The sequence below is a fragment of the Antechinus flavipes genome, chromosome 2 (assembly GCF_016432865.1).
Source record: "Antechinus flavipes isolate AdamAnt ecotype Samford, QLD, Australia chromosome 2, AdamAnt_v2, whole genome shotgun sequence".
NCBI lineage: Eukaryota > Metazoa > Chordata > Mammalia > Dasyuromorphia > Dasyuridae > Antechinus > Antechinus flavipes.
The window spans coordinates 341,899,538-341,921,199 of NC_067399.1; the positions used below are offsets into that span (position 1 = coordinate 341,899,538).

Below are 21,662 nucleotides of genomic sequence, written 5' to 3' on the forward strand. Positions count from 1 at the left end.
TCAATTATCTCAGTTTAAAAAAAAAAGAAAAAAAAAAAGATTTGCTGACAAAAATAATGATGATCCCAACTATCTAACTCCCAGAATAACGAGGTGGTAGCCAGTCTTCTGATTAGTGTGCCTCTTTAAAAGCAGAGAAATCAATATCATAAATACGTGTTGACTGGCTGATTGAGAGGTAAATGGATGGCCTCACATAACAGATCCCAGAAAGTTACTCAGGAACTCATCATCTGAGAAGGATTTTGTATCTCAAATTTCTCTTTATTCAGGTCAGCAATCCTTTATATCAAATCCAGATGAGACAAAAACCTATTTAAGGCCCAAATTATAAACAAGAACAAACAGACTGGGACTCAAATGAGACCTAGGTATCATTAAGAAGATGTAAAGGGAAAGTTCCCTGAAATTCAAAGATAGATACTTTCCCTTTTTTTTTTTTTTTTTTTTTTAAATTAACCTTCCTATCTACACCTCCCACAACAGGAACACCACAAAAATTTATGTGGAAAGCCTTTTGTGTCATTTTGGTGTGCTTGTAGAGAGAAAAGATGCTAACCAACAAGTCTACATAATTCATAAGAAATAAAAAATGACCTTCCATATCCTCTTGGGAATCACTTCCCCCCCCCCCCCCAACTCTCAAATGTCCCAAACACAATTTCACACATCAAATGAAATAGAGTTCAGAAGGAAAAGAATGACTTGCCTTCACTCTATTGCAAGTGAAGATGAGCTCAGTCAAGGACTGAGGCTTTAAATATCAAATCAGGGCTCTGGGAAGATGAAAGGTCAAAAAGTCAAAATTTTTATTTTCCTTCAAGGCTCTTGTTAACAACACCAGTCTATGAAGTCAAGAGTTCTACCTTGACTTCCCATAAAACAATTGGAGTATTTTTATTTCTTTTTAATAGCTATCTCTCATCACAGAATTTTCTAGGGTATCACTTGCCCTCAGAGGTGCTATCCTTGAAGTAGGAAGATGACACATGGTTATGATCTAAGGCAGCCACAACACATTCAGTGGTGAAGAATGAATATTCTTCAAATTTGGCTAAAGCAGCAACAGTGTTACAGAGCCTTTACAGGAAAAGGACAAAATTTCTTTAAAAATTTTAAGAAAAAGGGGGAGCAGAGATGAGAAAGCCAAGAAGCAGTTAAACATAAGGTGATTAAAGATGAGGAAAGGAGCAGTCAATAAATATTAAGCACTTACTATGCACCAGGCACTGTGCTAAGAACTGAGGACACACAGAACGACAAAAGAAGTCCTTGTCCTCAAGAAGTTTACAATCTAATGGAGGAGACATCAGGCAAACAAAGATAGCCAAAACAAACTATATATAAAATACATAGAAAATAATTAACAAGAGGAAAGGCACTAGAATTTAGAGGGTTTGAGAAAAGCTTCCTTTAGAAAATGGGATTTTAGTTGGGGCCTAAAAGAATTCAGGGAAGTTAGAAGTCTGAGCAGAGGAAAGAGAGCATTTTAGGCATGGGGGGACAGCCAGAATGCCCAGAGCTAAGATATGGAATGCCTTGTTCATGGAACAGGCAGGAGGCCAGTATCAGTGGATCAAAGATTACATGTTGGGAAGTAAGATATAATTCAGGAAGGCTAGCAGGGGATTGAGTAAGGAAGGACTTTGAATGCCAAACAATGCATTTTGTGTTTGTTCCTGGAGGAAAAGGGAGCCACACTACAGCTTGCTGAATTAGGATGTATGTGACATGATTGGACCTCTACTTTAAGAAAATCACATGAATTGGAGTGGGGAGAGATTTAAGACAACCAGATCTACCAGCACAATAATGAAGGCATGAAGTAATGAGGGTCTGTACCAGAATGGTAGCAGTGTTAGAGAGAAGGGAGCATATACAAAAGATGTTGCAAAGGGGAGATCAACAGGAAGCCAAAGTCTAAGGAACTGGGAGGATGGTGATGCCTTCTACAGTAATAGGGAAGGGAGGAGCATAGGAGGATTTAGGGGGAAAGAGTTGCTGAGTTATGTTTTGGACATAACTGAGTTTAAGATGTCTTGCTGGACACCCCATCTGAGATCCCTTTAGCTACATTGCAGGATCTGGAGGAGGATCTCTGTACAAAGTCAATGAAAACATGATAAAGGACTATGAAGACAGACCTACTTTGCTTCTGTTTTCTTTATCAAAGATAATGATTTTAATATTTGTAAGGGAAAAATAATAAAATGCGAACTGAATGCCATACATAAGTCAAGCTGTGGTAAAGGAGCACCTAGCTGCCCCCAATAATATCAAGACTTCGTCTGAATTAGTTGTCATGGTCCTAAAAGTCCTTCTACTTGATTGATCTGAAACTCCTGAGGTTTGATCTTCCCTCCCTTTCTATTTACTCTCTCTTCCTTTGGATTATGTCCATATTGCATCCAGGTTCTTCACTTGTCTCCCCTCTGCAAGATGTCTTCCCAAGTCTCTGCCTTGGGTCCTCTTTAGACATTCTCTCTTCATTCTCATCTAAACCCAAGGCCTCAATGACCATTTCTTTGCCAATGACTCTTCTCATCTCTGGACTTTCTGAATCTTTATCTTCTTTTAAGGATCAGCACAGATGATACTCCTCATGAAAAACATCTTTTGATTTCTGCAGCTATTAAATTCTGAATTTCCTCCAAGAAGAATGTAAGCTCCTTGAGGACAAGAACTATTAATTTTTATTTTTGTACTCTTAGCATTTAGCACATTTATTAAACAAGAGAAGATTAAATAAAGGGAAATGACTGGACCTTCAATTTCATTGGTGTAGAAAGTTCCTAGAATATCTTTTCTCAGCAAATATTAGTACCTTCTTTGCAACCTACAGTCTTAGAGAGTTACTTAGGTCTCTATAAGGTTAAGTGACTTGCTTAGGATCACACAGCCAGTATGTGTCACAGGAAGGACTTGAAGTCAATTCTTTCTGGCTCTAATATACTCTCTCTCTTAAATAAGTACTTAATAAATATCTGTTGTTGAATATAACTTTTAATCACTGTTGGTAAACTCTGAGCAGCTGAAGCAAACTACAGAGAGAAATGAGACTGATATGGAGCAAATTCTCAAAAAAAAAAAAAAAAGTGTAGAGCACACTAAAAGATTTGTGAGTTTTGCGAAAGGGAAAGAGATCCCTTGAGGCCACTCAAGGATCAACTCCAAAAAAACAACTTACACAAATGTTAAGTTATAGCAGACTATTTCTCTTTCTCACAGGGTAACTATAACAATAGATCAGGGAAAAATAATAGATTTAGGACACCTAAATTTCATCAAAACATTTAATGAATTTTCTTATATTATTTTACAAATGAAGAAATGAGACTCAGATTAGTCAAGAAGGGTCTGAATCTCAATTTTATCCCCTTTTAATAAAGCTGCTTTTAGTCACAGTAATCAAGTTTTCTAAAGTAAACTCACAAGTCTGATGAGTCATCTGCAAGAGTGTCTAAGATAATTCTTAACCTCTGACTCTATTTAAATACAGCCTTAAACTCTTGAAGAATTCAGGACCGTTATGACTTTGGTTGCCAAAATCAGGCCTTCTCAACCAGCCCTGAGAGATTGACATTAATCTCGGGTTTAAGAGGCACAACAAATAGCCTAGAGTGTATGGACCTGTTTTGTGACTATATTTATTATAAAGGAGAAATTTTTTTTGGGGGGGGAGGAGGGGGCAGAGAAATAGCATCAAGATAGAAGAAAAGGTGATACTTCAATTTAAAAAGAAGCAAAGGAAAGAACTGAAGAATCATTATTTTTAAAAAGGAGAAACAAAGAACAGAAGAAAGTTCAGAATAGGATATAGATATAATAGAGTTGAAACTACCATGTTAAATTTGAAAATATTCAAAAATATTAAAACAAGCTATATATAGTAAAGATTCAGTGTCATGCAGTCACTCTTTCTGTTCTTCATCTAGAAAAATGTACATTTGTTGATATTTGTGTTAAGTATATAACAATAAAAATTTTTTTGAAGAAAGAAATTAAATGGTCTGGTGAATTCCACAAGAAAAAGCAGCATAAGCCCCCTAATTCTCATCTTTCCTTAGAAGTAGTCAAAAATTTTAGTCTCTTTTCTTTTATTCCAAACAAAAGTGTAAGTTTTACAATAAACTTTTAACATAAATTATTAGCTTTCTCCATGGATCTATACAATGGATTACCCAAGACAATAAGCATTATACAAGGGAGGGACTAGTAAAAGAAGGAGTTCAAAACATAATACTCTATAAGAAATCCAATGAGAATGATGAAAGAACCATAATTTTCTCTTCTCTTAGTGCTGGTGATAAGCTATTCAACCAGTGACTTAATATTTCATTGTAATTGCAGTTGCTTATTTCATTCTTCTGAAACCAAGAGCTATGGATACATTTAGAGAACTTGGGAGGGATTAGGTGAGGGGAATAAAAGGAGGGAGGGGAATACATAGCAAATAAAAGTGTAACTTTTTACATGTTTGCTCATAAGAGTAATAACTACAAGATATGAAGTAATGAAGGTCTATACCAGACTGGTAGCAGTGCTAGAGAGAAGGGAGCATATACAAAACATGTTGCAAAGGTGAAATCAACAAGAGCAGACCAAAGTCTCCTGAAATCTGACTGAAATCAAAGAAGAGGATACAAAAAACAAAAAACAAAAAAACTCAAAACAAAACTCGGAGAAGGGAAGAAAGGCTCTTTTTGATAAAATCATTCAGCCTTGTTCTCTCAAGGTTGAAATGAGGTAACATCTGTAAAAGTGCTTAGAACAGTGCTTGGCACATAGCAGGAGTATAAATGCTTGTTGCTTTCTGCTTTTACCTTCAAGACACATCCAAGTAAAAAAAAAAAAATAGAATTTACAGAATCCAAGATTTAAAATTGAAAAGGCCTTTGGAGATCAATTCATCCAATCCCCTTAGGTATGGAAAAAAGGATAGGAAAGCTAAGGGACCTGCCTCAAACACTGGCCCCATCAGCAAAAACAGGAATCCAGTTCCAACTCCAAATCCATTGCTTTTTTTTAACCACATCATGTTAATTCCCACAAACAAATAATCAGTTTGTCAGTACTGCCATTTTCATTTCAGAATTGCAGAACTCAAACTAATAAGACTAATTTTTTTTACTGTGCCAATCAAATTTTCTCAGCAGCACTAAATAAACTTACCAGATGACAAAAGGTATAGATGGATATTTACAAAATGCTGGAAACAATGCAATCATGTTTTCCTGAACTAAAAATTTTTACATTTCACCATTTAATCAAAGAAATTAGTTTATTTGAAAATACTCATTCTAGCCATTTTCTTTGGTAAGAGCTGGTATGTCAACAGAAAATATTTCCCACATCACAAGTTTAGGACAAGCATTCTCTACATAATAGGAATGGTTACAACAGGTCCCCAGTGAATCCTACCTAACACCATGGAGCACTGCATTGGAATGCATACACTTATTTTAATAGGCCCATACTTACCATGATGGTAAAAATTGGTATATTTTAAGAAATAATCAAGGAAAAAAGTGTGTTCTAAAATCCCTTTCATTCAAAACTGGTATGCAGAGATCTTAACAAGTGTTTTCTGGTTGAAGTTGATCATTTCATTCAAGAAAGGAGACAGTTGGATAGTTCTTATAACTGGTGAAGGAAAACACCTTACCTCTGAGGTTTCCGAATGTCCCAGAGTCCTACTCCTTCCTTTGAGTTGGCTGTAGCTAATAACCTGGGCTCCACAGGGTTAAACATGACACTATGAAAGGCTGATGGATAGTTTGCCAGACAGAAGGGCTCTGTAGAAAAAAAATCATTCAAGTGGTTTATGTACATTTTTGTGAGTGAAGCAACATATTGCAAATCAAAAGTCTCACTGAGTGAAAATTCCAGCATGGAAAATAATTTCTCAAGGAGGGACACTTAGAGGTTTTTACATCATCGATGAACCCTTTTAAATGTTAATTTAAATTTTAAATGTTATTTCTGCAATATGTATAATTTTAAAAAACATAAAAATAATGACACAGTTGCATGTAATGGATCCTCACCTTCAGATACTGGGAAGAATTTTGCTAAAGGCAAGGAAAACTATGTAATGTAGTTAGGAAAATTGAAGTCCTATAATAGCTGTTAAGGGCAAGGGATAGAAGAAATGTGCAAGCAATTAATAGAAAGATCCAATTGTTGCAGAAAGATTTAAAGTCAGAAGACCAGGTCAAGAACCCTAACAGTCCTGCTCTATTTACTGCCCATGTGACCCTAAGTCAAAACACTTCATTTTGTTGAGTCTGTTTTCTCATCTGTACAAAAGAGAGAACTGAACTAGATGACCTTGTAAGTCCCTTCCAGCTCTAAATCCTTTGGATCCTGTGACCCAAGTTATTAAAATTTTAAAATTAAAAATTTTAAACTGAATAATAATTTGCAAAGATCTCATAGATTTTCCTTTCTTGTCTAAATTATTTTGTTGATGCATAAAGGGACTCTAGTGAGGGAAAAGAGCTCACAATAAAAACACTAGAATTCAGTTTCTAGGTAGAAGACAAGGAAAAAAAATGCATGACAGTCTCGCCCACAACCAAATTTCAAATAGATAAATGAAATTTATCACTTTATAGCTCTCAAAGTAGGAGAGAAGCATCACTCTCCCTTTAGATTTTTGTTCAGTCATTTTTGACTCTTCATGACCCCATTTAGCATGCTCTTGATATTGGTTTGCCATTTCCTTCTCCAATTCATTTTATAAATGAGAAAAATGAGGCAAACAAGGTTAAGTGGCTTGCACAGTAAGTGTCTGAGGCTAAATCTGAACTCAAGAAGACAGACTCTAGGCCTGGTGTTTTATCCACTACACGACACAGATGGAATAAAAGTTCCTTCACTGGTCAGGGCATTCATTGATTATTACAGAAGTGAAATTTACCTTCCATGACATAGTGTTTTGCCTGTCCAACTCTGAAAATGTCTCAGGTTGAGTATCAACCAGGCAATGAATATTTTTAGAGTCTACAGAGAATAATAGATGTTTGGAACAACAGATTAGTACACACTCCTAGAGTCACACTATTTTAAAGTAGCAAGAAACCTTAGAGATCACCTAGTTCAATCTTTTCAGTTACTAGAAGAGAAAATACAGCTCTCTGTTAGCAACCAGCTTATGATAGGGAGATTAAAACATTAGGATATTTCACCAGCAAGCACAATTAGGAAGGAAGAGAAGATAATTGGTCAGAGATGATAGAGAAGTGTTGAAAAAATAGGGAGAGTTAGTAAAAAAATAAAAATAAAAAGGACTAGTATTAATTAAAAAGCAAGAAAGGATGCAATATCACAAGAAGAAATGGCTTGCTAAAGGAATTTCAGTAGAAAGATACAGACTGTTTCACACTAATACATTTTTGCCTCAAATTCTAGATAAAATTAAGAGAAGGGAATTAGATTTCACTTTGTGGCAATACATAATGAAAAGGATGCTAGATTAAGGATGAGAGAACCTGGGTTCCAATCTTTGTTATTCTATTTACTGTATATGATCCTGGGAGGTTTTCTGGACCTCTATTTTCTCATATATAAAAATGAGGGAGTTAAAATAAATGACCGCTTAGATTCCTTTGAGTTGAAAATTTATGACTTAAATAATAGATATCTACCATGTAGATTGGGATAGGATCTAGGAATACATATCTATGCGATGTGCCACAATGAAAGAAAGAATTCTCTTTAAATTTTAAGTCTCACATACAGCAATCTCCAGGATGCAAAGCAGAAAAGATTAGGAATGGGAATAACACTGTATTCTTTACAAATAATTCAGATTGTAGGTAAAACTTATAAGTCACAGTACTTCTTCTATAGGTACTATGAGTCTATATCATATGGGTTAGGCTACTGATTTTCTCCATTGACATTATCATAATGTCTGTAGTGGAAATGTTGGCACTTCAATTGATAGGATGTTTTTGTAACATGCATCATTTCTGTGCAAATGATTCTCAAACAGAGTGCACAGGGTATAGAGCCCTAGACCTGGAGACAGAAAGATTTGAGTTCAATTCCAGACTTGGACACTTCCTAACTGTAAAACTAACTCTGAGCAAATCTACCTCATTTCTCATTTCTTCTGGTGTCAGCTCAGGATAATAACAGCAGCTACCTCCCAGGGTTATTGTGAAATTAAATAGTATTTCATAAAATGCTTTGCAATCTTAAAAGTGCTATGTGTATACACACACATGTGTATATATATAAAAAGTATAAATTTATGTTATATAAAGGCTAGTTATTGTTATTATTACTTATCCAGTCTTACCTCCTTCTCACCTCACCAACCTAACTTCATATCTCTAACTATTTACTGAACTAGGTCTAGTCTAGAAGATATCTTAAAACCAATATATCCAAACCACAACTCACTATTTTTTCCCTCTTCCAAACTTCCCTTACTGTTGAGGGTACCATCATTGGCCCCAGTCATCTAGGTTTGCATCCGAGGTGACATCCTTGACTACCCATTTTCTCTCACTCCTCATATCCAAACTACTGTCAAGTTCTACTGATTTTTAACCTTTGTAACATCTTTCATATTCACTCTTTTCATTCCTAGAGGAATGTCAGAACATTGCCATCGTTCTGATTCAAGCGCTTATCACTGAATTATTGCAACATTCTTCTAGCTGGTTCTCTGCCTCAAGTCTTTCCTTCCTCCAGTCCATTCAGCTGCCAAAGTGAATTTCCTGAAGCAAAGGTATGACTATGTCTTTCCATTTCCATTCCCATCCCTCATTCAATAAATGCCAGTGGCTCCTTATTACCTACAAGATCAAATAGAAAATTCTCTGTTCTGCGAATCCAACCATTCTGGAGAGCAATCTGGAATTATGCCCAAAAAGTTATCAAATTGCGCATACCTTTTGATCCAGCAGTGTTTCTATTGGGCTTATATCCCAAAGAGATACTAAAGAAGGGAAAGGGACCTGTATGTGCCAAAATGTTTGTGGCAGCTCTGTTTGTAGTGGCTAGAAACTGGAAGTTGAATGGATGCCCATCAATTGGAGAATGGCTGGGTAAATTGTGGTATAGGAATGGTATGGAATATTATTGTTCTGTAAGAAATGATCAGCAGGATGAATACAGAGAGTCTTGGAGAGACTTACATGAACTGATGCTAAGTGAAATGAGCAGAACCAGGAGATCATTATACACTTCGACAACGATATTGTATGAGGATGTATTTTGATGGAAGTGGATTTCTTTGACAAAGAGACCTAACTGAACTTCAATTGATAAATGATGGACAGAAGCAGCAACCCCCAAAGAAAGAACACTGGGAAATGAATGTGAACTATCTGCATTTTTGTTTTTCTTCCCAGGTTACTTTTACCTTCTGAATCCAATTCTCCCTGTGCAACAAGAGAACTGTTCAGTTCTGCAAACATATATTGTATCTAGGATATACTGCAACATATCTAACATATATAGGACTGCTTGCCATCTAGGGGAGGGAGGGGAAAAATCAGAACAGAAACGAGTGCAAGGGATAATGTTGTAAAAAAATTACCCTGGCATGGATTCTGTCAATATAAAGTTATTATTAAATAAAATAAAATAAAAATATTAATTTAAAAAAAAAAAAGAAAATTCTCTGTTCTGGATTCAAAGTCTTTCATAACCTGGCCTTTTCTAACCTTCTTAATTTTCTTTCATCCTATTTCTCCCCATCCCCACACATTCTGATCCAGTAATAGGTTGCCTTGCTACTCCTAATTCATGTCCTGACTACATGCATTTTCATGGGCCACCCCCCATACCTGGAACTCTCTCTCTTCTCATTTCTACCTCCTGGACTTCATGAAGGCCTATCTGAAATCTCACCTTCCTGATCCCACTTAATGCTACTGTCTTCCCTCTGTTCCTCATCTCCAATTTATCTTGTGTATATATCTTGTTTGTACCAGAGTTGTTTGCATTTCGTCTCCCCCATTAGAGTGTGAGTTCCTTGAGGGCAAGGATTATCTGCTGCCTTTCTTTGTATCTTCCTGGTAAAAATAGTAGGTACTTTATAATATTTGTTGATTTACTGACATGCTAGCTTATATATGACATGTATGTGGATATTTAGGAGGATGAGCAAAAAGGGTTAGGGGATGTCATTTTAAGCTGATTGTTCCCCCAGTATTCCACGGAGATGTATGTGTGTGTGTGTGTGTGTGTGTGTGTGTGTGTGTGTGTGTGTGCGCGCACATGCACATATCTATGTATCTATGTCTATAACTCAAGCATACTATTATATCTAATTGTACCAAAACATTGAACTAAATTCCCAGTCATCTTCTTGCCTCAGTATTGTCATGTGCACATACACATACTAGTTAATTTTTTGTTTCCTCTCTACGTGGAAATCTTTTGTCTTTCTGCCCTTGACACTGTTCCCCTCTCTGAAATCTACCAACTGACAAAACTAAAGGAACTAAAGAGTGTTTACCTAAGATACTCACCTCCATGGGGAGACTCCCGGATGTCCCAGATGAGAACCCGTCCATCATCTGATGAGCTGGCAAAAACATTATCATTCACAGGACTCACAGAAAGACCATAGACTGCATCTTCATGGGCAAATACATCCAAGGTCTCGCTGCTGAGAGACAGAGCAGAAGAAAGAGAGAGAGACACACACATACGCAGACTTCTACCCTTCTGGCATACATGTTTTGTTTGTGGGGGAAGTTATCTAAATCTAGCAATTATATAACAATTAATTGTGGCTTTTTTTTTCCTTTAGACTGCACCTATTATTTCATTAGTGAGCGAACTCCTCAAAAGGAAATTCCCTCTAATCGATTGAGATCTGAAACAGCAAATGGTCTCAAAGGGCTATCTAAGGCACTGAGAGATGAAGATTTGTCCAAGGGTCACATAGACAGTATTAGTCTCCTTTTTTCTAAGAGGCATATAAGTGTTACTATAATATGACAGGAAAGTTCACTTGGGAAGAGCTGAATGAGCTGATGAAGTAAGTTGAACTGGGAGAACAGTTTACACCACTACCCCAAAGAATGCCAAGAACACCACTCAAAAACTCCAGAATGCTGATCAAGGATATAACCAATGCTATGCATGGCTGGTTCCTCTCAGAGAGGAAGCAGACAAAAGGTGGAAAATGAGGCATACATTTTCAGCCCTAAACAATGTATTGATTTGTTTTGTCTGACTGTACTTATTTGTTCAACTGAGAGAAGGTACAGAATCACTAGGAAGTGACAGTGATATTCTGCCAAAAAAACTCTTCCCAATTTTTTTTGATTCTTAAAAATATGTTTTTTATTAAAAATATGTTACAGTATTTTAAAACTTTTCCAATGTGCAATAACATCATTAATTTGTTTTTCCTATTAATTGAGCAAAATCATCCAATAGATCAATCTGATTTTTACTTTTCTGAAATCCTATAAAACAAGTATTTGGTTTCTAATAAGGAAAGGTGAGAAGATTTTGAAACTGTCAAATCTGATTGTGATCGAGGATTTAAAAAAAAGAATATGATAGAAAATGATTTTACTTAGGCATCTTTCTTCACCTTTAGTTTTCTCCTAAAAATAATTTTATGGTGACTCTGCTAATTCTTTTCTGTCAAAACAATATAAGGTCATAAAACTATAACAAGTTCCTTCTTTGAAAAGGAATTTTGCAACTTTAATTTTTTTTTAGAGAGTATTATTTTGGCCAACAAGAAATCTGCCTCAGTGTTACAGAAGCAATCAATCACCTTCACACACAAACAACCTATTTACCTTTCAACATCATGGAGGATAACTTGTTCATCATTTCCTATAAGGAAGAAAAACAAATGGCTAATAACAAAAGTTTTCTCCATGTACATTTTAAGTTAGCACTTAGTAAAAATTTCTTGTAAAAGTCATCTATTTTGATCTTAAATCGAAGAGTCAACTGGAAAAGTTTTTAAAAATAAATTTGGAGAAATAGGAATGCTATTGTATGTAAAAAAAAAGTCAACAACAAATAAGGATGACAAAATAATGTTCTCAAAATACATAATCTAATGAGTTAATTTTTCCATTTGCAAATCCCATTTCTTCCTTTTGTCAAAAGATATATGAGCATTTTATTAAAATAAAAATATTTAATGAATCCTTTTTGTGTATAGGCCTACTTTGGAAGAGTTAACTTGGATGTGAATAGACATATAATAAATAATTTCCCATTCTATAAGGTAGGCATGAGCAATAGCAGTTCAGAGGCAGAAGGCATAGCAAGTATATGGCTCAAAAGTCATACTAGTCTTAGTTCTAGTCATGGCCTCTAGCACTGGTAGCAACTAGGGAATAAGATTGAATCTGCTACTCATAATTCACCAAAGAATGAGAAAGTTGGTCAAGTTGGAAAGCCATTTCTATTTGCCTCTTCTGATAAACACAAATTTTCAGAATAAAAGTATAATCTTTACTCAGGAGAAATAAGCAGTCAGTAACATCTCCTCCCCCCCCCCCCCCCCCCATGATTATACTATTGCTTTATTATTTTTTTTTAAATTTTTAATAGCTTTTTATTTAGCAGTCAGTAACTTCTTAACATAGTAACAGGAAATTAAAAAGGTCTTCACTGAACTGTCTCCCACTTCAGGACCCTGGCTTTCACTTCCTCTTACCTCCAGAAAACACTTTAGTGTTCCCACTATTGAAAGCCAGGCAGAAGATGTTAGAATGATGCTCTCCTTTTAACTGGACAGGTTTGACCCTGGAGTGGATGGCTTGTTCCATGTGCCACAGCAGAACCCTGCGGTCATCACCTCCTTGGGGAAAAAAGACAAGGGTCTAAGGTTATGGTAAGAACATACATTATGCAATTTGAACAGGACACTAAAATTTGGTTTAGAGATTCCTAGAAGCACTCATTTGTATGCTTAGTTCCTTTTGGTGAAATACAGGGAGAGCAGAGGTAGAAACAGAACACTTTTTTAAACATCTACTTTCTCTAACCTTTCTAATTCAACAAATAATTGCAAAAGGTTCTTCTTCCCCATACCCAGAAAAATGTTACCCAGTCTCTAGTTTCTTCACTGGTTTTCCACTGTCAAATTCTACTTATTTGTGCAGAAGATTAGCCTTTATCTTTTCCTTATAGTGTTTCTTTTCCTTCTTTATTTGTATTTCACTACTGAGTAGGTCTAATGAAGACTTCCCACTTATGTTCAACAACAAATTTATTTCAAGAGAATAGGGCAGAAATGATTTGAGTCTCTAAAATATGATACCCTATCCTGCAAAATATCTAAATCACACAGAATATAAATCTAGAACAAAGGGGAATGATATTAATTACAATATGCTTCACATTTACTTAGACCTTTCTTTATAACAACCCTGTAGAGTACATATTCTAAATATTAGCCTTATTTTATAGGAATGAAGTTCAAAGACTTTAAATGATTTGCCTAATCTCATCACTACTAAGTATTATCCCTAACCCCTAATATCTAACACCCTAGAGTATCATTCCAGGAAGCATTTGCTCTTCCCTCTGGACTAGCTGCCTATAAACCAAAACGTTATAATTTCCACAAAAGAGCCCAGTTCTTTGGAATCAGGACAGCCTGGTTCCTAAACTTTACCAACTGAAAAGACCAAAAGCACTCACATATGTGAAAAGCTACATATTAAAGTTATGTTTTGCCATTATACCTTACTTTAAAACAAGTTGAAAATAAAAGTGAAAAAAAAAAAAGTAAAGAGGGAAATCAGGGAAACTGATGAAGTAAAAGCCTCAAGAGGCACTGAGATTTTGTAAAAGAGGCCTCCTGCTGCAGATGAACAAACATAACTGAGAGTACGACTGTTTAAAATAACAAATCAAATGTAACAACTCTTGACAAAAGGAAGTTTTACAAAAACCTAATTCAGCACGAAAGAAAATAACTTCCCACTCAAACTCCACTGCACTGACTGACTTCACCTAGTCCCCTATTGCATCATCCTTCATGTTTAGTACCAGACATTCACAAAGTGATTTGATTTTTACAAAATGAGGCTCTCATGAAGTCTCCTAGAACCATGTGAAATCAACTATCATAAATACCTAGCATGTTGAAGACAATCTAGATTGAGTCAAATACCTGAGGCAAAAGGTAAAAAGGTAAGGCCTATTTAAATGCTCAACAAATGCCTGTGAACCAAGTAACTATGTACCCTTTAATCTAGAAATACTACTCAATAAGCACTTAATAAATAATCAATAAGACAAGTAAAGCACTGTATGTACAATAATATTTATAGCAGCTCTTTTTTTTAGTGTCAAAGAACCGGAATGCATTGTAGGAAATGAGAGTTTTAGTGAAACCTGAACAGAGTGGTATGAACTGTGAAGGAAAGTTAGCAGATACAGGAGAACAATTCCTTCTTCACATTCCCTTAGAAAAGGAAGCTCTATTCAATATGAAATTTTGGATAGGATGCAATGACTATAATAAAAGCTCTGAAAAACACAAGAGTATCACTGTCTGAAACTTGCTTACAAAGTTTTTCCATCAAAAAAAAAAGTTTTTCCATCAGATCCTTTAAAGCCCTATCCTAAATCAGTAAAAAGCCATTCTCCATGCTGTATTGCATCAAATCCAGCAGCAGGAGCAGAACGATTCTGCTCAAAAACATAAACAAGTTTGAAAAGGTCAAAAAAAAAAAAAAAATAGGAGGAAGGTCAGGTATTTAAAATTGTACTGTCACCTTTAATTCACCTAGCAAATTTACAAATTTTTCAAATGATTGTTCTAGAGGGCAGCTAGGTAGGCACAGTGGAAAGAATTGGGCCTGGTTCAGATGACCCAAATTCAAATTCGGCCTCAGACACTTCCTAGTTTGTGTGACTGTGGATGAGTCACTTTTGTTTGTTTCTATTTCCTTATCTGTAAAATGAACTGGAGAAGGATGAAAAACCATACCATTATCTTTGCTAAGAAAACCCCAAATGGGGTAATAAAAAGTTAAAAATGACTAAAAAGAATCAACAACAACAACAACAAACCCAAATTAAAACAAAACAGGTTTAAGTCTCTAGTTGCATAAGGGATAAATTGTTTTCTCCATAGCGTTCAATGCCAGTGAATACTAGAACCAAACAGATAGCCTAATTGTCTTGCTGGCTTTGAAGTCTGTGCCAGAATACATATCAACAGATAGGACTTTAGTAATATGGCCTCCCGGGATGTCGCTAGGACCCTAAGTCTCTGGCTAGCTTATAAAGTAATAAATTAATGAGAGTAATATTAGGCAAAGCTAGGTCATTCTAAGATTTTCAGGACAATTCTGTTCACCTTTGACAATTTTTAAAAATTAATTTGTATCCTGAACATAACAAACACCAAATAAGAGAGGCATTTCCATATATGTAAAAGAATAGAAAAAGAATGATATACAAGCAACTGCGCATCTTATTTACATCTTTTCTTTTTAAATATAAATTCATCATGTAATTTTCAAGATGTTCTACTTGTTGGTTTCTTTCTGGCCTTCTGTTCTCTCTGTGCATTATAAAATATGTTTCAAGGCCTTGCTATTCCTAGTTTTTCCTTTGGCTACACTTATTCCTTAGTGCCCTTCTGTTATCCGCCTATTCCCCTAAATTGAAACAATCAAAAAGAAAAGAAAGTCCTAGTTACAATTATGTGCAAACAAATTCTCTCACATTCTCATATTTGAAAACGTATGTATCATTTCATATATTGAGTCAATCACCAATTCTTTCTGTCAGGACATGGGCAGTATATTCCTGGAATCATGACTGGCCATTACACTAATCATTCTTTCAAAGTTGTTATTCTTTATAACATAATAAATTGTTATAGTTCTGCTCATTAGTTCATCTAACTCTTCCCATATCCTTGTTCTTTGCCACTAAAAAGAAGGCTAGTATAAATGTACACTGAACCCTTTCCTTCTCTTATTGATCTCTTGGGGCAAAAGCCTAGCAGCAGTATTGTTATATTAAAGGGTATAATATAGCCAGCCACTTGGTTGACAAACATTTGTTAAATGCTTACTATAGTGCCAGACTCTATGTAGAGCACTAAGGATTTCAATGAAAGGCAAAAACGGTAGTCCCTCCCATAAAAAGCTTACTTTTTATTTTAAATACAATAGGCAAAAAACAAAACAACAACAATAAAAAAAAACCTGGACATAGAAAATACATACAGTTTAGTTGCTTTGGGGTAAGTTCCAAATTGTTTTCTAGAAACATTCAATTCATGACAATGCCATTTCTATATTACTGATTTGGAACTTTTTATATGATTATTGATGGCTTGGATGTCTTCCTTTGAAAACTGCCAGTTCCAGTTATCAAAACCATTTGGTACTGGCTAAGAAATGGAGTAATGGGGCTTAATGGAACAGTCAATGACTCTAGCTTCTGGCATTATTTGACAAAAATTGCTAGGAAAACATGTCAGAAACTAGGCATAAATTAACATTGCACACCCTATCCAAGATAAGGTTAAAATAGTTCATGATTTAGACATAAAAGGTGATGCTATATACAAATGAGAAGAGCAAGGAATGGTCTACATCTGAGATCTTTGGAGAAAAGAGGAATTTTTACAGCCACTGTTTTTTATAAAGGCCTCATTTTTTAAACTATATAGAGAATTGAGTCAAATTTATAAGAATACAAGTTATTTTTGGGGGACTATTTTTTTCTTTATTATAGCTTTCTATTTACAAGATATATGCATAGGTAATTTTTCAGCATTGACAATTGCCAAACCTTTTGTTCCAACTTTTCCCCTCTTTCCCCCCACCCCCCTTCCCCCAATACATGTTAAATATATTGAAGTATAAGTTAAATACAATATATGTATACATGTCCAAACAATTATTTTGTTGTACAAAAAGAATCGTACTTTGAAATAGTGTACAATTAGCCTGTGAAGGAAATCAAAAATGCAGGCAGACAAAAATAGAGGGATTGGGAATTCTATGTAGTGGTTCATAGTCATCTCCCAGAGTTCTTTCGCTGGGTGTAGCTGGTTCAGTTCATTACTGCTCTGTTGGAACTAATTTGATTCATCTCATTGCTGAGGATGGCCAGGTCCATCAGAATTGATTATCATATAGTACTGTTGTTGAAGTATATAATGATCTCCTGATCCTGCTCATTTCACTCAGCATCAGTTCATGTAAGTCTCTTTAGGTCTTTCTGAATCATCCTGTTGATCATTTCTTACAGAAAAATAATATTCCATAATATTCATATACCACAATTTATTCAGCCTTTCTCCAATTGATGGGCATCCACTCAGTTTCCAGTTTCTGGCCACTACAAAGAAGGATGTCACAAACATTCTTGCACATACAAGTCCTTTTCCCTTCTTTAAAATCTTTTGGGGTATAAGCCCAGTAGAAACACTGCTGGATCACAGGGTATGCACAGTTTGATAACTTTTTGAGAGAATACAAGTTATTCCACTAGTTGACAAATGGTCAAAGGATATGAACAGACTATTTTCAGTTCAATAAATTCAAGTCATCTGTAATCATATTAAAAAATGTTCTAAATAGCTATTAATTTGGGAAATGAAAATTAAGACAACTCTGAAGTACTACCTCAGACTTATTAGATTAGCTAAAATGACAGAAAAAGATAATGATAAATATTGAAGGGAATGTGGGAAAACTAAAGCATTGCGTAGATTTCTGAAATGATTTCAACCATTCTGGAGAGCAATTTGGAACTATGTCCAAAGAGTTATAAAACTGTGCATATGCTTTGACCCAGTAGTGCCCTTACTAGGAGATCATGGAAGAACCACATGTGCAAAAATGTAGCAGTTCTTTTTGTAATAGCAAGGAATAGGAAATTGAGCAGATGCTAGAATAAAGTGAGCCGGACTATGAAAATATTACTGTACATAGTAACAGCAAAATTATGTAGTCTTACCTCCTCTCTCAGCAATACAGTGATCCAAGACAATTTCAATACATTTGGGATGGAAAATGCCATCCACATCCAGAGAACTATGAAGACTGAATGTGGATCATAGTTTTTTCACATTGTTTTTTTTTTTTTTTTTTTGGTCTACTTGCTTTTCCTTTTTTGTGTGTTTTTCCCCCCTTTTGGTGTGATTTTTCTTGCACAATATGCAAATATGGAAATATGTGTAAAAGTATTGTACATGTATCCTGTAAGTATGCTTATACTTTACTCCCTGCTCCATGTACTTTCCAGTGATATTAGTCTCCTTTTTGTACTACAAACAAGATACACCATTTTTCATCTCTGGATATTTTATCTAGCTCTCACCCATGCCTGGAATGTTCTTTCTTATCTCCTGGTTTCCTTCAAGTCCTATCTAAAATTTCATCTTTTAAAAGAAGCCTTTCCCAACTCTTTTCTGGCATCTGCCTTGTGTTATTTTCCTTTTATACTGAATATAGTTTATTTGTACAGATATTTTTGCTTGTTATGAGCTACTTGAGAGCAGAAACTGTCTTTTGCTTCTTTTTGGTAACTTAAGCATTTAGCACAGTACCCGGGCACACAGTAGCATTAATAAATGCATACTGATTACCTAACCATTTAATATCTCAGTTTTATTGGCATATGTAATTGGGCAAAATATATTTTTTATTCCAAGATAATCTCTATTTTTTAACTTTATTTTTAGTACACATTGGTTTATGAATCATATTTGGAGAGAAAAATCAGAGCAAAAGGGAAAAATCATAGGAAAGATAAAAAAACAAAAAAGTTATTTTCCTGGATGCAGATGGCATTTTCTGTCCAAAGTTTATTGGAATTGCCTTACATCACTGAACCACTGAGAAGAACCAACCAAGTTTTTCATAGTTGATCATGGCACATTCCTGCTGTTATTGTATATAATGTATTCCTGTTTCTACTTATTGCACTCAACATCAGTTCGTGTAAATCTTTCCAGGCTTTTCTAAAATCAGCTTGTACATTTTTTTTAATAGAACAATAATATCCCATTATCTTCATATAGCACAATTTATTCAGTCATTCCCTAATTCATGGCATCTATTCATTTTCCAATACTTTGCTATAACAAAAAGACCTGATACAAAAATTTTTGTACACAGGATAGAGACCTAGTAATGGCATTGCTGGGTCAAAGGGTCACAGTTTTATAACTCTTTGGGTACAGTTACAAATTGCTCTCCAGAATGGTTGGATCATTTCACAATTCCACCAACAATGCATTAATGTCCAATTTTTCCACATCCTCTCCAACATTTATCGTTATCTTTTCCTGACATCTTAGCCAATCTGAAAGGTGTGAGGTAGCATACCTCAGAGTTGTTTTAATTTCGTTTCTCTAATCAATAGTGATTTAGAGCATTTTTTCATATGACTATAGACAGCTTTAATTTCTTGATCTGAAAATTGTCTGTTCATATACTATGACTGTCAATTGGGGAATGATATATTCTTATAAATTTGACACAGTTCTTTATATATGTTAGAAATGAAGCCTTTATCAGAAACACTGATGTAAATTTTTTTCCCCCACTTTGTACTTTTCTTTTAATCTTGTTTCTGTTGGTTTTGTTTGTGCAAAAGCTTTTTAATTTAATATAATCAAAATTGTCCATTTGGGCAAAATAATTTCTAATACTTTCCTTTATTTTGTTTTCAATTGATGTGAATTCTTTTTCATTTTAATACAATTTAGTGTAACTTAAATATATATATTTATCTATTTTATCATAGTTTTCAGAGAGCCAACTTTTGATCTTATTCACTGATATGATGATGGGGAATTTTTGGTGAGTGAGAAGGGTTACTTTCATTTTTATTAGCCTATTTGCTTTTCAGAATTCTGCTTTTGTGTGTAGTTGTTTTTATTAGCTGCTTTTCTATTTTTCTTCTTTTATGAAATTTTCTATTTTCTGATTTGTTCTTTGACCTATATCATATCTTTATATTTAAGTTAATTTCTAATGAATTTTTAAGCTTTCTCTCAGGGATCTTTTATTAAATATATTTTAATTGCATTATAATTAGTAATTAATAATAATTAATAAAAATTTATTTCTGGGTTGTTTTTTTTTAGTGCTCCAATATATGGTCACTTTTTATAAAAGTATTGAGCACAGTTAAGAAATATTTAACTCCTTTCTGTTCCCATTAAGGAATCACTAAAAATATCTTATTGGTCAATCAACAAGTATTATTTAGTACTTATTACACATCAGATAATTTGTGCTCAGTACTGGGGACATAAGCACAAAGAATAAAACAATCTTTACTTTCAGTGAGCTTATATTGTGACAGAGAAGACCAGTGCACACATGCGCACACACACACACACACAGTACTTGAATACAAGTAGATAAAAACACAAAAGGCTTTATGTAGAAAATTATTCCTGGCTGAAAAAAAATATGGACTATGCCCAATGGCTATCAAACTGTGCTTTCACTAGTGTCTCTACTGGGCCTGTATACCAAAGAGATCATAAAAAGGGAAAAGGACTCACATGGCATAAATGTTTGTAGCAGCCCTTTTTGTGGTGGCAAGAAACTGAAAACTGAATGGATGCCCATCAGTTGAAGAATAGCTGAATAAATTATGATAAATGAATGTTATGGAATATTATTGTTCTGTAAGAAATGATCAGCAGGATGATTTCAGAGTGGGGCCTGGAGAGACTTATATGAACTGATGCTAAGTAAAATGAGCAGAACCAGGAGAACATTATACATGGCAACAGCAAGATTATACAATGATTAATTCTGATGGACGTCACTTTTCTCAACAATAAGATGATTCAGGCAAGCTCTAATGGTCTTGTGATGGAGAAAGCCATCTGCACCCAGAGAGAGGTCTGCAGGAACTTTTTGTTGTTTGCTTGCTTTTTTTTCCCCCCTTTCTTTCTCATTTTTCCCCCTTTTTGATCTGATCTGATTTTTTCTTGTGCAACATAAATGTGGAAATGTGTATAGAAGATTTAAATGTGTTTAACATATGTTGGATTGCTTGCTAATTAGGGAAAGGGATGGGGGGACGGGGAAAAGCAAAGTTTGCAAGTTGAAAACTATCTTTGAATACATTTTGAAAATAAAAAGCTATTTTTTTTATTAAAAAATTATGCCTGGGCTGTATTTTAAAGAAAATAGATTCTATAAGTTAGGGTTAAGGAAGGAGAACTATAGAAAAGGATCAGTGCAAAGGCACAGAGACAGGGGATGGAGTGCCACTCATGAAGAAAAAAGGCCAGTCTGGCTAATAGCAGAGTTTGGGAAGAGAAAAGTATCAGGAACTTGGAAAGATAGGTTGGGCAGACTGTGTAGGGCTTTAAAAGATAGATAAAGGAGTTTATAAGCTATGCTAGAGGAAGCCATCAGAGTACTCTGAATATGGAAGGAAGATCTGTGCCTAAGTTTGGCACTGGTGTGGTAGATACACTAGAATGAGCAAAGAGGTGATGGCAGGGAAACTAGAAAGTTATTATAACAATCTAAGTGAAAAATTTTAAGAACCTAAATGTGGTATCCATGTGAATAGATTGGAAGTGAGAGATGTTGTGAAGGAAAATACAAACAGCAAAAATTGAATATGTGGAATAGGGAAAATGACATGTCCAGGAAAACATCCAGTTGACAAACCTAAAAGAATGGAGAAATGGTGGTGCT

General features: G+C 34.9%; 1 protein-coding gene across 1 annotated transcript in view; it reads right to left on the reverse strand.

Annotated features, from left to right (window-relative positions):
* The window catches only part of DCAF5 (DDB1 and CUL4 associated factor 5), a 141,112-nt gene that overhangs the window by 87,080 nt on the left and 32,370 nt on the right, over window positions 1–21,662 (reverse strand). Inside the window, exons 2-5 of the mRNA XM_051977893.1 lie at window positions 12,662–12,805; window positions 11,787–11,823; window positions 10,494–10,633; window positions 5,666–5,795 (exon numbers count right to left, since the gene is read on the reverse strand). Coding sequence (XP_051833853.1) covers window positions 5,666–5,795; window positions 10,494–10,633; window positions 11,787–11,823; window positions 12,662–12,805 — 451 coding nt within the window. The remainder of the gene's footprint in view (window positions 1–5,665; window positions 5,796–10,493; window positions 10,634–11,786; window positions 11,824–12,661; window positions 12,806–21,662) is intronic.